The following is a 21485-nucleotide window of genomic DNA, read 5'->3' on the forward strand; positions in this document are numbered from 1 at the left end:
TGTGCGCACGGAGATGCCACTGTTGTAATGCATAGTTATTTGAGTCTCTGTCACCTTTCTGTCAGCTTGAACCAGTCTGCCCATTCTCCTCTGACCTCTGTCATTAACAAGCTGCTTCCACCCAAAGAACTGCTACTCATTGGACTTTTTTCCCCGTACTATTCTCTGTAAACTCTAGAGACTACTTGTGTGAAAATTGCTGGTGATCAGCAGTTTTTGAAATACTTAAACCACCCCGTCTGACACCACCAATCATTCCACGGTCAAAGTCACTTAAATCACATTTCTTCTCCATTCCGATGTTCAGTCTGAACCTCTTGACCATGTTAGCATGCTTTTTATGGATTGCTGCCATCTGATTGGCTGATTAGATATTTGCGTTAATGAGGTGTACAGGTGTACCTAATAAAGTAGTCACGGAGTGAATAATAACATTGCAATTTAATCACAAGGCTAAAGGAAGTTCAGCATTATCTCTGCACAACATATGTTAATTAAGTATTTTCAGAATCTACAAAATCCCTTGTGTGTGTATGACTTGTTAATTATCACCTCCTCTACTGCTCTTTCTATATTTTTTCCTCTCTCAGGTACGTCTCCTTGTTCCACAACGCTCTGTGTCATGATGTTTGTTTACTTTTTCACCCTGCAGTTAGGAACTCTTCCCTTTTAATTTCTGCTGATTAGTTAAAATAATAGGTGGACGAATGAGAAGGCGGGTGATGTTCCATTCAAAGGGTGGTAGGGGCTGGTGACTCGGTGTGTGACAGGATGGAAGGAAATTCTCTTTAGGAGGATTTGGATGAGATGTGAAGCTGAATGTGGGATAGAACAAGAGGAGTGAAGTAGGCCATTCAGCCCTTGAGCAATCAAGGATCAACTTTATTCACCATGTGGATGTGATCTATATGGATTTTAGTAAGGCATTTGACAAGGTTCCACACGGTAGGCTTATTCAGAAAGTTAGAAGGCATGGGATCCAGGGAAGTTTGGCCAGGTGGATTCAGAATTGGCTTGCCTGCGGAAGGCAGAGGGTCGTGGTGGAGGGAGTACATTCAGATTGGAGGATTGTGACTAGTGGTGTCCCACAAGGATCTGTTCTGGGACCTCTACTTTTCGTGATTTTTATTAACGACCTGGATGTGGGGGGTAGAAGGGTGGGTTGGCAAGTTTGCAGACGACACAAAGGTTTGTGGTGTTGTGGATAGTGTAGAGGATTGTCGAAGATTGCAGAGAGACATTGATAGGATGCAGAAGTGGGCTGAGAAGTGGCAGATGAAGTTCAACCCGGAAAAGTGTGAGGTGGTACACTTTGGAAGGACAAACTCCAAGGCAGAATACAAAGTAAATGGCAGGATACTTGGTAGTGTGGAGGAGCAGAGGGATCTGGGGGTACATGTCCACAGATCCCTGAAAGTTGCCTCACGGGTGGATAGGGTATTTAAGAAAGTTTATGCAGTGTTAGCTCTCATAAGTCGAGGGATAGAGTTTAAGCGTCACGATGTAATGTTGCAGCTCTATAAAACTCTGGTTAGGGCACACTTGGAGTATTGTGTCCAGTTCTGGTCACCTCACCATAGGAAGGATGTGGAAGCATTGGAAAGGGTACAAAGGAGATTTACCAGGATGCTTCCTGGTTTTGAAAGTATGCATTATGATCAGAGATTAAGGGAGCTAGGGCTTTACTCCTTGGAGAGAAGGAGGATGAGAGAAGACATGATAGAGGTATACAAGATATTAAGAGGAATAGATAGAGTGGATAGCCAGCGCCTGTTCCCCAGGACACCACTGCTCAATACAAGAGGACATGGCTTTAAGGTAAGGGGTGGGAAGTTCAAGGGGGATATTAGAGGAAGGTTTTTTTTACTCAGAGAGTGGTTGGTGCGTGGAATGCACTGCCTGAGTCAGTGGTGGAGGCAGATACACTAGTGAAGTTTAAGAGACTACTAGACAGGTATATGGAGGAATTTAAGGTTGGGGCTTATATGGGAGGCAGGGTTTGAGGGTCGGCACAACATTGTGGGCCGAAGGGCCTGTACTGTGCTGTACTATTCTATGTTCTAAATATATTTACGTATATTAGAAATTTGTTGTGTAGGTGTAATGTTCAACAATTATAAAGAATCTTGAGGCCCTCTGTTGGCCAGGGCAGACATGCATGTTGCGTCCCAGCTCTCTGCGTGATATGTGAACCAGTACGAGCCAGGGCAGTATGATATGGAGAGCAAGCTGTTGCTCGTGTAGCAGGCTTCCCCTCTTCACGTAGCTGATGAGCCCAAAGGAACAGCGGAGGCCGATACAGTTCGGCACCAGCAGCGTCGCAAGAGTTGCCCGTCAGCATTGAGTTCAGCATTGGACTGCCATAGGGACTACGGCTCCAGATTCTTCTCCAGACTTTACTCCTGAAGCCTTCCCCATGAGTGGGTATATCCACAAGACAGCCGAGGTTTGAGGTCAGAGTTTTCCCTCTCCTAGGTGAGCTGCCAGCCACAGATGATGAGCCCCATTTGCCCAAAGTGACTGGTTTTAAGGTGCCAGTAACCCGCCTTTGCCCCTTCTGTTAGAAGCAACTGTTCTGCTGTGCTTAGTATTTTAGTTACACTTGAAGGCCGGGAGTTGGACTTGGTTGTCAGAGGCTATTTGAGACACACGCCTTTGGGAGCATTTAATAGGTACCACTACCACCTCCGGCTGTGACAATCTTAAGAAACCGTAAAGAATTATATAAGTATAAAGTTAGAGGTTAAAGTGTGGATATGGAATAAAATGTGCATAAATATCAGCATGTATTTACAATGAGAAGTGGTTTAAAGTGTCTATGCTTCAGTGCAGTGATTGGGGTAATCATCTTTTGTAAGTATTGATATTGTTAATTTTAACAATGAGAAAACACAAGAAACAATTCCTTGTTGTTGACGATGAGGAAACATCTATGAAAATATTGTGTAATATAGGAGTAATAGAGGTGGGTGGGGCTAACTAGAATAGTTGATCAGATTAACTGCCTGGGGGAAGGAGCTTTTGAGATGGTATGATTTTATTTTATTTTTTAATTCTAATAGTCCTGTAGAAGTTTCCAGAAGTCCTCTTGAAGGGTCTTGGCCCAAACTGTCGACTGTTCATTCATTTCCTTAGAAGCTGCCTGACCTGAGTTCCTCCAGCAATTTTATGTGTGTGTTGCTTTGGATTTCGAGTATCTGCATATTTTCTCGTTTTACTTTCCAGCAAAGTGCTTTTGTAAAAGGTGCTTTGCTGGGTGGGTAGTGTCTGCAATAATTTTTCTTGCCTATTTCTTGATCCTGGTCACATACAAGGCCTGCAGTGTCGGTAGACTACACACAATGACCGTTTCTCCTAACCGGACAGTTCACTGTAGTTTTCTTGTGCTGTAAGACAACGCTGCACCAAACCAGACAGATTCCGCTTACAAAGGATTTATGATTTTGTATCCAATTTGAATGCTTAACATTTGAGCAGAGGTTCCCAGCCTTTTTTATACCACTAACAGAGTGATCCACGGACCTCAGTTTGGGAGCTGCTGTATTGGAGTTTTAGGGTCAGAAAGGCGGAGGATGGTGGTATCCTCTGAGATTTATTCGCACGCTGCTTCTTCAAACCCTCACCCTGGCCCCTCTCCCACCGCCACCAGGACACACCTTCTGGGTGGGAGACCTTCGTGACATTTGGTGTTGGGTTACGAGCAAGTGATGAGTGAAACATCAGCTGTTGTAGCTGAGGAGCTGCTGTTCGGCTCCTACCTGATTTGGTCTGGCGTGGTGGAGAGGCTTTCAATGGGGTGCAACTCTGTGCAGGGTGGACTCTTGCCCGATAATGGTGAGCTCAGAGCATTGGACCGCTTGTGTATCGCTCTAGGTCGTATCTCTAGCTGAATTAACTATTTTCACAGTGTGGTTCCAATGAAAGGCCCTGATCGAAATCAAGCACTGTCCATTTCCACACCCCTTCACAGATGCTGCCTGAGCCATTGAGTCCTTTATTTATTAAAGTATGTACTTAAAGATGTATTGCAGTCTAATGAGCCCACACTGCCCAATTACACCCATGTAACCAATTAACCTACAAACCTGCACAGTTTTGGAATGTGGGAAACTGAAGCACCAGGGAGAAACCCACACAATATCTGGATGAATGTACAAAGTCTTTACAGACTGCAGCGGAGTTGAACCCGGGTCGCTGGCGCTGTAATCGCATTACGCCAGCCACTGCGTTACCGTACCACCTACTAGTTCCTCCAGTATGTCTTCATACTGTGGTGCCTGTCTGTTGTACGATGCACGGTGGTGCAGTGAGTGTTCACACGGAAAGGGACTGAAGTGTCCTGCATCCCAAAGATGCGCCAATTGGGAGGTTAATTGTCTGCTGCTGATTACCTCTAGTGTGGAGTCTGAGTGACACTGGTGGGAATATAGGGAAAATGAGGCATGGGGGGGGTAAAATATGTGGTGCAGTGAGCTAGCACAGAGCTGATGGGCCGAATGGCCTCCTGTTATTTTGGAAGAAGGGACGAGGACCCAAAATTCTGGCTTCATTGTACAAGTCTGCATTTTACAGCTGTCACCTTATAGATGAGACTTTAAGTGAGATCCCTTTCAGCTTCTAACTGGACATGGAGTATGTTCTAGTAGTTCTGTCACAAAAAGAGCAGAGTATCCCTGATGTCCTCCCATCAAGTTGACATACTTTGGAAGGTCGAACTTGAAGACAGTACAAGGTTAATGACAGGATTCTTAAAGGTGTTGAGGAACAGAGGGATCTTGGTGTCCATGTCCATTGATCCCTCAAAGTTGTGTAAGTTGCTAGGGTGCTTAAGAACGCTTAGAGTGTATTGGCCTTCATTAGTCAGTAGATTGAGTTCATGAGCTGTGAAGTAAATTTAAAACCTGTTTAGACCGCATTTGGAGAATTGTGTTCAGTTCTGGTTACCTCATAGGAAAGATGTGGAAGCTTTAGGGAGGGTGCAAAGGAGATTCACCTAGATGCTGTCTGGATTAGAGAGTATGTCTTATGAGGAAAGCTTGAGCGAGCTAAGATGTTTCTTTTTGGATTGATGGAGGATGAGAGATGACTTGATGGAGACATATAAGATGATAGGCATGAATTGAGTGGGCAGTCAACGCCTTCTCCACAGGGTGGAAATGACTAATACAAGCGGACATAATTTGAATGCGATCAGAGGAAAATGTAGTGGGGATGCCAGAAGTAGGTTGTTTACAAAGACTGGTGGGGGCTTGAATCATTCTCCCAGGGGTTATGGTAGAGGCAGACATGTTACAAGCATTAAGACGGTCTTAGATAAGTTAGTGGATGAAAGCAAAATTGAGGGCTAGGTGGGAGGAAGGGTTAGATTGATTTTGGAGCAGGGTAGAAGGTTGGTACAAGTTGAAGGGCCTGTAATGTAAAACACCCACTGACTGCTGGAGGAACTCAGTGAGTCAGGCAGCGTCTATAGAAAGAAATGAGCTGTTGGTGTTTCTGGGTGAGACCCTTCATTGTGCACAGGAAGCTCTGGAGGAACTCAGCAGGTCAAACAGCATCTATGGAGGGGAAACGCACAAGATGCCGGAGTTAGTCTGCGTTGCTCTGGATTTCCAGCATCTGTAGAACCTCATGTTTGGGGCCTGCACTCTTGCGGTACTGTTCTGTTGTTTGTTCAATCATTGATGGAACATGTGATCCATTCCCTCATACATCACAAGGGTGTAGGTCGATGGGACTTGGCAGAAAGACTGGTCGGCATGAGCTCGATGGCCAAAGGGCCTGTTTCGGTGCTGTAGTGCTCTATGACTGGGTGTCACGGTAGTGTAGGGGTTAGTGTCACACTACTACAGCACCAGCAACCCGATTTCATTTCCCGCCACTGTCAGTCAGGGGTTTGTGCGTTCTCTCCGTGGCCAAGTGGGGTTCCTCTGGGAGCTCGGGTTATCTCCCACATTCCGAAGACATACAGGTTAGGGTTCATTGGTTAATGGGTCACATGGGTGTAATTGGGTAGTGTGGACCCTTTGGGTTGGAAGTGTTGCTGTATCCGTCTATATAAAAGAACGACTCTCTGCAGGATCTCATCCCGAAGGGTTTACCATCAGCTACCTGATCTGAATTCTTCCAACTGCTTATCTTCATAAATTTTCTAGCCGTCGTGGCTATCCCTCGCTGGTGTTTAGAAGAATAAGGAGGGATCTCATTGAAGCTTATTGAATATTGAAAGGCCGAGATATGGTGGACGTGGAGAGGATGTTTCCTATAGTGGAAGAGTCTAGGACCAGAGGGGATAGCATCAGAAGAGAGGGATGCCCATTTAGAATAGAGGCAAGGAGGAATTTTCCTCGGCCGGAGAGTGGTTAATTTATAGAATTCATTGCCAAAGATGTTTGTGGAGACCAAGTCATTGGGTATATTTAAAGCGGAAGTTGATCGGTTCTTGATTAGTAAGGATGTTAAAGGTTACGGGGAGAAGGCAGGAGAATGGGGTTGAAAGGGAAAATAAACAAACCATAATAGAACAATAGCATTGACTCAATGGGCCAAATGGCCAATTCTGCTCCTACTGTATGCCTTGTGGAAGGGAAAGTTACAAAGTGTTATTAACAGCAAATACCCATTGAAGGAAATTTTTATGGGTTTTTTATGAAGTTTATATTATTGACCCGGGTTTTTCTCAAAACAGTTGGAGTCCTGGAACTAAATCGGCTAAACCTGTTCTGATAGGATCTCAAATACTGTGGGCTGTGTGACTGTGTTGAGAGTTTAAACACCAGAAACATATTGGCCTATTGTTTTATGTAGAACAGCTTTTATCTGGCTATCAGCTGCAGGTGCCCTTAAGTGGGCTGTTTCATAGTTGTCAGTGGCAGTCCTTGTGGGCATGTATGCAAGCAACTGACTGAAGCACCCATCTAGTCTTTCCCCGTGGTGACGTTACTGAAAAATCTGTGGCGCTCAACTTCCTCAGCCATGCTTGATTTATTGCTGTCAGTATGAAATGAGATGCACTTGTCTGCCTTGTACGGACCTTTCTAACAGCTGCCAGAGTAATTGAATTCGAGTTTACCCTTTAAATAGGATGGCTATCTCTGTAAGGCATGTTTTCCAGTGCAAAGTAGCACACTCAAAATGCTGGGGGATCTCAACAAGTCAGGCAGCACCTACGGAGGCGATTAGGCAGTTGAGGTTTCGGATCGAAACCCTACTTCAGAATTGGACTGGTCAACTTCAATCCTGATGAAGGATCTCAGCCCATTATGTCTGCTCTGCCATTAGATCATGGCTGATTTATTACCCCTCTCAATCCTGCTCTCCTGCCTTCTCCCCGTAACCTTTGATACCCTTACTAATCAAGAACGCAGCGATCTCTGCTTTGAATAAGTCCAGCGACCTGGCCTCCACAGTTGTATATGGCAGTGAATTCCACAGATTCACCACCCTCTGGCTAAAGAAATTCCTGCCATCTGCAAACTTGCTAGCCACCCTTCCACTTCCTTGCCCAGGTCTTTTATATGTGCATGCAGGTATAAAAACTTACTTGTGGCTTGAAGCATTGACTGTTTATTCTTGTCCGTAAGTGCTGCCTGCCCTGAGTTCCTCCAGTAGTTTGTGCGTGTTGCTCAAATTTCCAGCATCTGAAGAATCTCTTGTGGTTATAAGCATGGTGTTTGAATACATGTCCGTTTTCAATCTACTGAAACCCAGAAGATGCTTTTCTCTGCAGTGGTCAATTGACCAACTGGCGCGTTTCTGGGAGGAGGGAGGAAACTGGAGCACGTGTCCCACATGTCACAGAAAGAGCATGCAAACTTCACACAGGAAGTACCGGAGGTCAGGATCCAACCAGATTCCCCAATCTGGGCGATGGCAGCATGACCTGTTCAGGCATTATACTCAATGGTAGATGCTGCCTGCCCTGCTGACTTCCTCCAGCATTTTGAGTGTGTTATTCTGGATTTCCAGCATCTGCAGAATTTCTGATGATTATTGCGTTCGGTGGCCACTTGATTAGGGACACCTTGCTTGTGAATGCAAATATCTGAATCAGCCAATCATGTGGCAGCAACTCAATACATAAAGCAAGGTCAGAAAGTTCAGTTGTTGTTCAGACCAAAACAGGGAAGAAATGTATCTAAGTGATTTTAGCTGTGGAATAACTGTCGGTGCCAGATGGGGTATCTCAGAAACTGCTGAACTCCTGGGATTAGTAGAACAGGGGTTCCCAATCTTATTTATGCCGCAGGCTGATATTGTTAAGCAAGGGATCTGTGGACCCGAAGTCGGGAACCCCTGCTCTAGAGTTTTTAAGAGAATGGTGCGGAGAACAAAAAACACATTCAGTGAGAGGCAGTTCTGTGGGTGAAAATGCCCTGTTAGTAAGAGGGGTCAGAGGAGAATGGCCATACTGGTTCAAGCTGATGGGAAGGCGACAGTAACCCAAACAACCATGCATTATGACGGTGCTGTGCAGCAGAGAAAACCCTGGGGGGGCTGGGCCACAGCACAGACGACCACGCCGGGGTCCACTCCTGTGTCTAGTGAAGTGGCCACTGAGTGTATGCTACCTCTGGAAATTAGTTATACTGTTTAAATTGCATGGATTTGGATATTCATGGAATTGCTCGTTTTATTGTTCCATATCCCTATCAAGTGCTTCTTATTCAGTGCGACTGTACCTTCCTCAATTACTTCCGGTGGTAGCTCATTCCCTGCACTTGCCATCCTTGGCGTTGTCTCTTGGGTCCTTTTTGGTATAAAACCTAGTGGGGAGTGGTTCCTGTACTTCCATTGCCCCTGCCTCCCCCCATCAGGTCTACAGAATCCTTGCCTCGATGTCATACATAACCATATAACAATTACAGCATGGAAACAGGCCATCTCGGCCCTTCTAGTCTGTGCCGAACTCTTACTCTCACCTAGTCCCACCGACCTGCACTCAGCCCATAACTCTCCATTCCTTTCCTGTCCATATAGCTGTCCAATTTAACTTTAAATGACAACATCGAACCTGCCCCAACCACTTCTGCTGTCCTCTGAGTCCTTCCGATTTCAATTGCAGTTAAAACCAAACCCATCCTGAGAAACGGTGAGAATGTTTTGGGCCAGTCTCTCCAGCTTCGTTCAGCAGGTGAAGGAAAGCTTAGCACCTGGATGTTTGAAACATGGAGGAGGGAAGAATTTGGTTGATCGTGGAGGAGATTGAAAGTTCGACACAGTATCTTGGGCCAGAGGGCCTGTACTGTGCTGTAAATGTTCGAAGTTCTGCGGTTAGCTCTACAGTGCCAGCGAACACCGATCGGGGTCCAGTTCCCACCGGCGTCTGTAAGGAATTTGTACGTTTTCCCCGTGACCACGTGGGTTTCTTCCAGGTGCTCTGGTTTCCTCCCACTTTCCAAAGGCATAAAGGTTAGGGTTAGTAAGTTGTGGGCATGCTACATTAGCACTGGAAGCACTTGCAGGCTGCCCCAGCACGTTCTAGGTTTCTATGTTTTTGAGTCAAATAAAGCTGATCTTTTAATCTTTTTAAAATTGCCTCCAAGTTTACTGGGGAATTACCTAATCGCCTCTAGGCTGAGCTAATGTTCACTGTTAACAAAATGCTCACAAACTTCTCTTTCCCTTGCAGCACTGGAATGTTTTTAAAGAGGTTACAGAGGTGTTCATTCTCGTCCCAGCCCTGCTCGGTCTCAAAGGCAATTTGGAAATGACCCTGGCTTCCAGACTCTCCACTGCGGTGAGTATTTGATCTTAAGCCATCTGCTGGCATCTTCTTTCAGCCGACTGTATTTTTACTTTCCTGTACGGTTGGCATAATGCTATTACCGCCTCAACTGTAAGATGGGTCAACTCCTGCCCCTGTCCATTAAGGAGTTTGTGCATCCTCCCCGTGACCACATGGGTTAATTCCAGGGGCTCCAGTTTGCTCCCGTATTCCAAAAACCATAGTCGTGGAAAAGTATAGCAGAGAAACTGTCCCTTTGGCCCATTTAGTATATGCCAAGCCATTTAAACTACCTACTTCCATCAACCTGCACCCAGACCACAACCATTCGTACCCCTTCTATCCATGTACCTATCCTTAAACGTTGAAATCGAGTTTGTGCACATCACAATTCATTCCACACTCTTACTCTGAGTGAAGAAGTTTCCCTCAAAAATGTATGGACTAGGGTTAGTAAATTGTGGGCTTGCTGCGTTGGTGCCAGAAGTGTGGTCACACTTGCGGGCTGCTTAGCACAACGATTGCTGATGTGATTTGACACAAACGATGCATTCCACTGTATGCTTCAACGTACCTGTGGAAAAATAAAGCTAGTCTCTTAAGATCTTTATTCTTTCCTTGGAAGTGGTTCTGTTAAATTCCGATCTGCCGTCCACTTTCTGAGGGATGGTCCTATACTTTTGCCAAGTTTGTTGGTGCAAATGCAGTAAATGGAGACGTTGGTGATACAAGTTTGTGATAAAATCTGCTCAATGCTGCAATCTGTTTCTATTTGTTGTGGCTCGAGTCCTGCCAGGGCCACGTGGGACTCAACTGTGTCCTTGACTATTTGTTCTCATTTGTCTCGCACCTTTTGTGATCAAAAGTACTGTAGATCAGGTTTTAATTTTGTATATTAAAAATGGCAATTGTATTCAGTAGCAGAGCGGTTAGTGCTTCTGCGTCAGAGTCACACGCCTGGCCTTGATCCAGAGTGCTCATGCGGCCTTTGCATGTTCATCATGTGATTGCATGCATGGATTTTCTTCCTTCCACATGCTGTCATGAAGTTATAAAGCACAGAGACCACTTCTCTGTGCTGACATGCAATACAGTTTTAGGAAGTATGTGGTCTTGCATTCTGGTAGAGGAAACTATTTTTTAAATGGAGAAACTTTTCAAAAATCTGAGATGCAAAAGGGCTTGGGAGCCCCTCTTGCAGAATTCCCTAAAGGTTCATTTGTGTGTTGAGTTGGTGGTGAGGAAGGCAAATGCAATGTTGGCATTTCATTTTGAGAGGATTAGAATATAAAAGCAAGGATGTAATGTTAAGGCTTCATACAGCGCTGGTGAGGCCTCATTTGGTGTATTGTGAGCAGTTTTGGGCCCCTTGTCTATGAAAGGATGTGATGATATTGGAAAGGATTCGAAAGAGGTTCACGAAAACAACTCCAGGATTGAAAGGCTTATCACGTGAGGAGCTTTTGGTGGTTCTGAGCAGCTACTCGCTGGAATTCAGGAGAGTGAGGGGAAGGGGGATCTCATTGAAACCTTTTGAATGTTGAAAAGCCTTGATAGAGTGGATGTGTAGAGGATGTTCCCTATGGGGGGGGAGGTGGAGTCCATGACCTGAGGACACAGCCTCAGAACAGAGGGACGTCCATATAGAATGGAGGTGAGGAGGAATTTCTTTAGCCAGAGGGTGGTGGATCTGTGAAATTCATTGGCCCAGATGGCTATGGAGGAGGCCAAATTATTGGGTATACTTGAGGCAGATGTTGATAGATTCTTGATTAGTCAGGGCATGAAGGGATACGGGGAGAAGGCATGAGACTGGGGCTGTGAGGGAAAATGGATCAGCTGTGATGAAATGGCGGAGCAGACTCAATGGGCCAAATGGCCCAATTCTGCCCCTCTGGTCTTGTGGTCTGGCCAATTCGCGTCACTGAGCAAGAAGCTGACAGGTGATAGGTGAATTCAGAATTCACCTGTCACCTGCTAACTTGAATAGAATTCAGATTTATATGCAGAGTAAGTGCAATGCAGGTAGACAACTGAGGTGCAAGGGCCAAGACGTGGGCAGACTGAGAGATCGGTAGCCCACCCTCATCGGATATGAGGTATGTTCAAGAGTCTTAGAACAGCAGAATAGAAGCTGTCCTTGAGTCTCTGTATCTTCTGGCCAATGGAAGGGGCAAAAGAGAATGTCTGGGGTGCTAGCGATCTTTGACTATATTAGCAGCTTTCCTGAGGCAATGAGCAATACAGGCAGAGTCCATGAAGTGGGAGTGTGATTTTCATTACAGGCTGGGCTCGCTTCACAATTTTCTGTTATACCTTGCAGTCTTGGGGGGCAGTAGTTGCCACTCTAAACTGTGATACAGCTGAACCTGTCGTGCATGTGTTTTTAAAAAAAACAGTGAGTGAGGATCCTTAGGGACCTATCAGATTGCTTCTAAAGGCGCGCGCGTGCATAGACACAGACAGACACGAACTCAGCATCTGTGGAAACAAATAACCAGTCGACATTTTGGACTGAGACCTCACTTCAAGCCTGGAAGGGAAAGGGGGTGATGTCAGAATGAAGAGGTGATGGTGCAGGAGGATAGCTGGAAAGTGATGGGTGAAGCCAGGTGGGTGAGAAAGGTGAAGGGCTGGAGAAGGAGGAATCTGATAGGAGAGGAGAGCGGACCACAGGAGAAAGGGAAGGAGGAGGAGGGGACTCGGGGATGTGATAGGCAGGTGAGAAGAGGTAAGAGTAAGGAATAGAAGAAAAGGGGAGGGGGAGTGATTTTTTTAATATATAAACTAGAAGGAGAATTGATATTTATCCTCTAAAACAGGTTCTCTTTCTCTGCATTTGAAATGTTAGTAACTAGTAAATATTTTTTTCCAAATCAGCTAGCCTTTCTTTGGGTAATTATCTTTTTGAACTGAACAAATGTTCCCCAGTGTATTTGTACTAGGAGTTGGCCTGATGAAGTGACTCAGCCCGAAACATGACTGTTTATTCATTTCCATAGATGCTGCCTGACCTACTGCGTTCCTCCTGTAGTTTGCATGTGTTGCTCTGGATTTCCAGCGTCAGCAGAATGTCTTGTGTTTTAAAACCGTAAGAGGGGTGAGAGGGTTATGGGACAGGAAATCCTAAATAAAATTAATTTAGCACACTTTTTTTTTGAAAAGTTACTGCTCTGTTGTGAAACATTAAGGAACCTCCTTTCAAAGTTTCTAAATCAACCAAGACTTGTGCACATTAACAAGCTGAGTCTCCCTTCTGTTGGATTGTGGCTTCTGTCCGAGGTTCTGCCAAGTCGAAGGTGGCCAAAATGATTGTGAGTTTTGAAGGCCTGTTTTCTGCTGGTTGCAGTGACACAGTCACATCTGAATGTGCCCTGAATTCCAACGACAAAATTTCACAGGAGCTCTCTGTACACAGCGAGTGTAAATGTGTGGGAGAGCCATGCGGTCAGCGTGTCCTGCCACAGCTCAGATTGCTGGATTAATTTCCCCAACGGTTTCTGTCTGCAAAAATGTGGAACCTTCCCACCTATTGATCTTTCCACTCACTAATCAATAGACTTTTGGCTGGTCAGTGCAGTCGGATTTGCTTAGAGAGGTAGCATTGAGGTAGAAAATCAGCTGAGTTTACAAATGGCAAAACAGGCTGGGGTGAGACCGAAATAGCCTATTCTTATTGTGAGTATGCAATGCAAAACTCATATGATTTACATTAAAATAAAGTGTTCAGTGCTGAGCAGGTCAGGCAGTGTCTGGAAGGTTTCAGAGCATTGAAACGTCTTCAGAATTGACTTAAACACAGACAATTCTGCTGATGCTGGAAAACTGACACACGCACACGCACACGCACACGCACACGCACACGCACACGCACACGCACACGCACACGCACCCGCCCCCGGTCTGGTTCACAGGGAAGACAATATTCCATCTTTACCTTGTCTGGCCTGTAACCCACTGATGTGGTTGCTTCTCAGCAGCTCTGAAATCAGATTCCGGAATTGTTTAATATCACGAGCATATGTCTTGAAATTTAAACGCAAACAACAGGAATTCTGCAGATGCTGGAAATTCAAGCAACATACATCAAAGTTGCTGGTGAACGCAGCAGGCCAGGCAGCATCTGTAGGAAGAGGCGCAGTCGACGTTTCAGGCCGAGACCCTTCGTCAGGACTAACTGAAGGAAGAGTGAGTAAGGGATTTGAAAGCTGGAGGGGGAGGGGGAGATGCAAAATGATAGGAGAGGACAGGAGGGGGAGGGATAGAGCCGAGAGCTGGACAGGTGATAGGCAGAAGGGGGTACGAGAGGATCATGGGACAGGAGGTCCGGGAAGAAAGACGGGGGGGGGGGTGACCCAGAGGATGGGCAAGAGGTATATTCAGAGGGACAGAGGGAGAAAAAGGAGAGTGAGAGAACGAATGTGTGCATTAAAAAGAGTAACAGATGGGGTACGAGGGGGAGGTGGGGCCTAGCGGAAGTTAGAGAAGTCAATGTTCATGCCATCAGGTTGGAGGCTACCCATACGGAATATAAGGTGTTGTTCCTCCTCTACTGTAAAGATGAAGCCACACTCAGGTTGGAGGAACAACACCTTATATTCCGTATGGGTAGCCTCCAACCTGATGGCATGAACATTGACTTCTCTAACTTCCGCTAGGCCCCACCTCCCCCTCGTACCCCATCTGTTACTCTTTTTAATGCACACATTCGTTCTCTCACTCTCCTTTTTCTCCCTCTGTCCCTCTGAATATACCTCTTGCCCATCCTCTGGGTCACCCCCCCCCCCCGTCTTTCTCCCTGGGCCTCCTGTCCCATGATCCTCTCATATCCCTTTTGCCAATCACCTGTCCAGCTCTCGGCTCCATCCCTCCCCCTCCTGTCTTCTCCTATCATTTTGGATCTCCCCCTCCCCCTCCAACTTTCAAATCCCTTACTCACTCTTCCTTCAGTTAGTCCTGACGAAGGGTATCGGCCTGAAACGTCGACTGCGCCTCTTCCTACAGATGCTGCGTTCACCAGCAACTTTGATGTATGTGTCTTGAAATTTGTTGTCTTTGCGGCAGCAGTACAATGCAATGCGTCATTTAAAAAATTTATGAATAATAGATAATTTCAGTATAATAGTTAAATTAAATAAGTAGTGCAAAAATAGAAAAAGTAGTGAGGTTCATGGGTCCATTCAGAAATCGGATAACAGAGGGGAAGAAACTGTTTGATGGTAGCAATGAGAACAGGATATGCCCTGTGTGATGGGGGTCCTTAATGATGGACGCCACCTTTTTGACACATCACTCCTTGAAGATGTTCTGGACAGAGGCAGGAAAAGAGCAGCTTCTGCCCAGTTCTTATCGGTCTCTTTGCGATAAAGATGTGCTCTTACTATCTAGTCTACCTTATTGTATACCTTCACTTCCTTTTCTGTGTCACTGCAACACTATATTCTGTGTTCTTCTGCTGCTTTTTCCCCTGTTTGCTACATCAATACATGTGTATTTTAGAATGATCTGAACAGAGAGCTTGTAAAACAATTTTTCCACTGTATCTCGGTACATGACAATAAGCTATTTGCCAGTCACTTAACAGGTCTTGCCAGCAACATCCATATTCTGCAGATGATCTATTTATAGGAAGTAATAGTTTGTGTGTCATTTTAACCTAGCACTCTGATCTTTGATACCTCAGCCTCGTTTTTCTCTCTGTAAAGAAACCAGTGTTTACTTTGGCAGTTTGCTTTCATCTGTATACCTGTCCAAATATGGCATCAACAGGATGGTTTTAAATCCATCTTCCCCTAGTAGAGGCGGCATGGAGATGCATCTCTACCAAAGGAGGTGTAAGGCGCTCCTTCCCTCCACTAGCCTGCAGGTCGCCCTCGGGCAAGGTGTAGCACCTGCTTAAACCCTGTTCCCCCCCCCCCCACAAGATCAAGGTCATGTGAAACCATGGGAGCAGGTGGTGGATGGTCATATGAGCAGCTGATGCATATCACAAGTCCTGGTTATGCGACCGCTGACGCCAGGCAGACAACCTCTGAAGAGTATTGATAATGGCTGGGCTTACCTAGCTTGTAGAGACACTGCCCAGAAGAAGGCAATAGCAAACCACATTAGTAGAAAAGTTTGCCAAGAACAATTGCAGCAGTGTGTACTGTCTACAAGATGCACTGCAACAGCACACCAAGGCTCCTAAGGCAGCACCTTCCAGACCCACAACCACTACCATCTAGAAGGGCGAGAACAGCAGATACCTGGGAGCGCCACCACTTGGAAATCCCCCTCCAAGTCGTTCACCATCCTGGCTTGGAAGCATATTGCCGTTCCATTGTTGTCGCTGGGTCAAAACCATGGAATTCCCTCCCCAACAGCACAGTGTGTGTACCTGCACCTCAGGGACGGCAGCGGTACAAGAAGGCAGCTCACCACCTTCTCAAGGGCAGCTAGGGATGGGCAATAAATGCTGGCTTCGCTGGCGATGCCCACATCTCATAAATTAATAAATTTTTTTTTTAAATCATGGTCACGGGAAGACCATGATCGCTCACATCATACGACACAGCACATAACGAATGAACAAGTTGGTAGAGACTACAGCACAGAAACAGGCCCTTCAGCTCATCTCATTGTGCACCAAACTGTTGTTCTGTCTAGTCCCATCATCCCATTCCTGAACCATTAGTCCTCCATACCCCTCCCATCCATGCTCCTAACCAAACTTCTCTTGAACGTTACAAACGAAGCACTCCTCTATCACCTCCACTGGCAGCTCGTTCCACAATTGCACCAGCATCTGAAGAAGTTTCCCTTAAATATTTCACCCTTCACCCTTAACCAATGACCTCTAGTTCTAGTCTCACACAATCTCAGTGGAAAAAGTCTATTTGCATTTACCCTATCTATACTCCTTATAATTTTGTATACCTTTATCAAATCTATCAACTTCCAAGGAATAAAGTCCTAACCGATTCAACCTTCCCCTGTAACTCGGGTCTTCAAACCCTCACAACATCCTTGTGATTTCTGCCAAGCCTTTGCTCATCTGCCCTGATTGGTTTCCTCTGAAATGTACTTAAGTTTATTTATTTCTATTTAGCGCTTTATGGTGCGGAGTTGGCTGTTACGGTCTTTCCTCGATCCCACAACCCCTCTTGTTCCTTTTTCCTTTTCGTGTGGGGAGGAGAAGGTGTTTGATGTCTTTAGTTTCAACGACTACAGTGGTTTTTCTGTATTTAATGGCTATCTGGAGAAGAGGTATTTCAGAGTTGTACATGTATACTTTGACAATAAAATGAACTTTTGAACCTTTGAACCCTAACCTAACCCAGCAATGCCCAAAAAAATCCAATTAACCCTAACTTAATCATGGGACAATTTGCAATGACCAATTAACCCACTTGGTACATTTTTGGACTGAGAGGAAACTGCAGGGCCCGGGGAAAACCCACGCATTCCATGGGGAAGATGTACAGAGTCTCCTTGCGGAATGGCTCTGGAATTGAGCTTCGAACTCCGGAACATCCCAAGCTGTAATAGCATTGTGCTGACCGCTACACTGTTGTGGCGCCCAAGTTAACTGCATTAATGTGAATCAACATTGGTTATTTGCCATACGCTATGACATTGATGTTTAGGTGCTCCCATTGCAGTTGGAAAAGTACTGAAGCAAAATTTTGTTGTGCTGTCTTTCGATGTGTTAAAATGATTGCGTTCTCTCGTTTCTTCTCCTCCAGGCTAACATCGGGCAGATGGATTCAGCTGCAGAGCAATGGAAGATGATCACGGGGAACCTGGCTTTGATACAGGTGAGACTGCCTGAGAAGCACACTTTATTTTCTGTGCCTTACATCAGCTTGCCAGATCTTGGGTAGGCAAATTAACCCCCACTACTTTTTATTTTCCCAACATAAACATAACAATACTCAACAGACCAGATGGGATCTATGGAAGTGAAATGGAATCTAATAATTCATGTCAATATTTCCTCTGACTGACTTGTTAGCTGCCCCGCTGCTGGTGTTTAGGGTGGCAATGAAGGTCCTCCATTAACAGATGTAGAAGGATTCTCCTTTGCTGTTTCTGTAACAATTGGGGTTGTTAGCCCTGAGCTGAACCCCTGAACATGGATGATTGATGGACTACTCTCTTTGTCTGGCCTCTACCCTTTGACCTGTTTGGCATGGGTGAACCTACCAAGAGGCAAAGCATAAAGCCATAACTCCAGCCAGCATAGCTCTCCGGGTCAGTGAGGCACTCAAGCCTCCAAACACAACGACGAGGTTGTAGTCCTCTTGGAGGATTTCCTCTGAAGTGCTGTTTCATGCATTGACCTGAAAGCGGGTGGTATTGGTGGCATGGTGTTAGAGTAACACTATTACAGCACCAGTGACCCAGGTTCAATTCCCACCACCGTGAGGAGACTGTATGTTTTCCCCATGACCACATGGGTTTGCTCCGACTGCGCTGGTTTACTCCCACATTCCAAAGATGTACGGGTTGGTAGGATAATTGGTCACATGGGTGTAATTGAGCACCGTGGGCTCATTGGACCAGAAGAGCCTGTTACCGTGCAGCACGTCAAACTAAAAAATTAAATATAAGTAACTCACTTTCTCCATCCAAAAATGCTGTTTCATCTGCTGACTGGGTTGGTTCTGCTGTCTGAGATTCAAAGTAAATTTATTATCAAAGTACATACATGTCTCCATATACAACCCTGAGATTCTTTTCTTGCGGGCATACTCAATAAATCTATACATTAATGACCATAACAGAATCAATGAAAGACTGCCCAACTTGGACATTCAACCAGAGTGCAGAAGACAACAAGCTGTGCAAATACAAAATGAAACAAATAATAATAAATAAATCAGCAATAAATATAGAGAATGTGTGATGAAGGGTCCTTGAAAGTGAGTCCAAAGGCTGTGGGAACAGATTAGCGTTGGGGTGAGTGAGGGATCTCCCCTTTGGCCCAAGAGCCTGATGGTTGAGGGGTAGTAACTGTTCCTAAACTTGGTGGTGTGAGTCCTGAGATTCCTGTGCCATCTTCCTGATGGCAGCGTGAGACGAGAGCATGTGCTGGGTGGTGCGAGTCCTCTATTGGCAGTGTTTTGCATTTGAATTAAGTTAAATCCTTTATTTTGCTGCAAAAAGATGAGTTTGTACTCTCTAATTACTTACTCCAAGGAAGGCCTTGACCCTCAAAAACACCTCTATTCCCACCACTTTGTCACTCTCCAACAGGTAGGGTAGGGCTGTTTAGAAACAAAAATATAATCCAAAGATTAATGGTGAGTCTGTGAAATTCATTGTCATACACGGCTGTGGGTATAATTAAGGCAGAAGTTAATAGATTCTTGATAGGTCAGGGCATGAAGGGATACGGGGTGAAGGCTGAGAGGACAGTTGGATCATACTGAAATGAAGGAGCAGACACGATGGGCCAAATATCCTAATTCCTATATCTTATTTTATAATCAAGCTTGACTGTGTTTGACTAGGTTGAGCTCTTCATATATCCAGGCTTCCCTAAAGGTTAACTTGCCGGTTGAGTTGGTAGTAAAGAAGGCAAATGTAACATTAGCATTAGTTTTGAGGGAGCTGGAATATAAAAGCAAGGATGTAATGCTGGGGCTTTATCAAGTTTTGGTCAGACCACATCGGGGTATAGTGAGCAGAAGGATGTGCTGGCATTGGAGAGGGTCCAGAGGAGGTTCACGGGAATGATCTTGGGAATGAAAGGGTTAATGCACTGTATGAGGAATGTTTAATGACTCTGGGCCTGTACTCACTTTAGAAGAATGATGAGGTATCTCACTGAAACCCACTGAATATTGGAAAGCCTGGTACAGGGGTCCCCAGACTGGGGTCTACAGACCCCTCGGTTAATGGTAGGGGTCCATGGCATTCAAAAAGTTTGTGAATCCCTTGTCTAGACAGAGTGAATGTAGAGAGGATATTTCCAATAGTGGGAGGGTCTAGGACCAGAGGGCAGTGAATCTATGGTATTCATTGGCACTGATGGCTGTGAAAGCCAAGTCATTGGGTATATTTAAAGTGGAGGTTGATAAGTTCTCCAGTGGTAAGGGTGTAAAATGGTATGGGTAGAAGACAGAAGAATGAGTTTGAGGGGGATCATTGATCAGCCATGATTGAATGGAGGAGCAGACTCGATGGGCCAGATTGGCTTAATTCTGCTTCTAGATCTGATGGTCTTACAAGAATTCCTGGACTAACAAAGTTGCATAATCCCATCAGGGATTAATGTGCAGTACAGGTTAAATAAACTCAATATTGGATGGAAACAAGTTAGCATCGGTAAATGTGACCATTAGACTGTGGGTTTTCATTAAAAATACATCGAGCGCTCAATCTGCGCAAGGTGTGACACCTGCTGTCCTTGCTTGTGTGTTTCCACACTCACATGACCATGTGTTAGACTCTTGCTGTCCCAACACAGGTGCCCAACATGTCTAGTAAGGTCTTCTCACATTCGAAGATCCTAGTACTTACTTAAACAATCATCATTGGAATAAAGTGAAAATACAGGGGAATTGAATGGCAAGCGATGCGATATTGTACCTATATGACTACTGTATATGTACCGTGTTCTGCACCGTTATCCCAGAGGAGTGATGCTTCGTTCAGCTCTATACGTGTATAGTTGAATAGTAGTAAACTCGGGTGGCATGATAGCGTAGTGGTTAACACATCGCTTTACTGTTCCATGACCTGGGATCTGACTGTAAGGAGTTTGTACGTTCTCCCCGTGACCACATGGGCTTCCTCCAGGTGCTCCGGCCTCCTCCCACAGTCCAAAGCTGAACTGGTGGTGAGATGAATTGGTCACTGTAAATTGTCCCGTGATTCAGCTAGGATAAAATAGGGGGACAGCCGGGTGGTGCAGCTGGAGGGAGCAGAAGGGCCAATTCCCGGCTGTATTCCAATAAATAAATTAATCAAACTTAAACTTGAAACGCACAGTGAAATATGCTTGCATTAACAACCAACACAACCAAAAGACGTGCCGTGGACAGCCCACAAGTATCACCACACATTCCAGTGCCGCAAATAGTTGGGAAAAGTCAGCTTTTCAGAAATAAAACCTGTGGGTCTTGTGGGCTCTTATTAGCTATTCCTGTACCATGCTGTAAGTGTCTGGAGTTGATTAAATAAAGAAGCTGAGCGATGATTCTCAGAGGGCTTAGCTCATGAGTAGTCTTCACTTTCTGTGACTTGGAAACCACAATCATACTCTGGAGAGCAGCAGTTATGGAGAGAGCCTGCCTCTATCCATAATTGGTCGGATGTGGCTTAGAAGTGGCTATTTTGAGATATTTTCAGAATCCAATTTTGTCTGCTGTTGATGGGGCACTTTCTGTTTTGTCTGTGTTGTTTGTGAATCCTCAATGGAGAATGAAAAAAGTGTATGTATATGTGTGTGTGTGTGTGTACACAAAAACGCGCACACACACACAAAAACACGCACACACACACAAAAACGCATACATACGCACGCGCACACACAAAAACACACACACCGCCCCCCCCACCCCCCAGTGGACTCATTTTCAAGGACTCTTCATCTCACATTCTCTATATTTATTGCTGATTTACCTATTATTAGTTCTTTAATTTTGTATTTACAGAGTTTGTTGTCTTCTGCACTCTAGTTGAATGTCCAAGTTGGGCAGTCTTTCATTGATTCTGTTATGGTTATTAATCTATAGCTTTATTGAGTATGCCCACAAGAAAAAGAATCTCA

General features: G+C 45.2%; 1 protein-coding gene across 2 annotated transcripts in view; it reads left to right on the plus strand.

The window, feature by feature from the left end:
• LOC134355418 (solute carrier family 41 member 1-like) overlaps positions 1–21485 on the plus strand; it is a 70823-nt gene that overhangs the window by 20330 nt on the left and 29008 nt on the right. For both annotated transcript variants that reach the window (XM_063065270.1, XM_063065269.1), the window contains exons 3-4: positions 9629–9736; positions 17452–17523. In XM_063065270.1, the coding sequence (XP_062921340.1) occupies positions 9629–9736; positions 17452–17523 (180 nt within the window). The remainder of the gene's footprint in view (positions 1–9628; positions 9737–17451; positions 17524–21485) is intronic.

The sequence above is a fragment of the Mobula hypostoma genome, chromosome 13, assembly GCF_963921235.1.
Source record: "Mobula hypostoma chromosome 13, sMobHyp1.1, whole genome shotgun sequence".
In the NCBI taxonomy this organism is placed as follows: Eukaryota; Metazoa; Chordata; class Chondrichthyes; order Myliobatiformes; family Myliobatidae; genus Mobula; species Mobula hypostoma.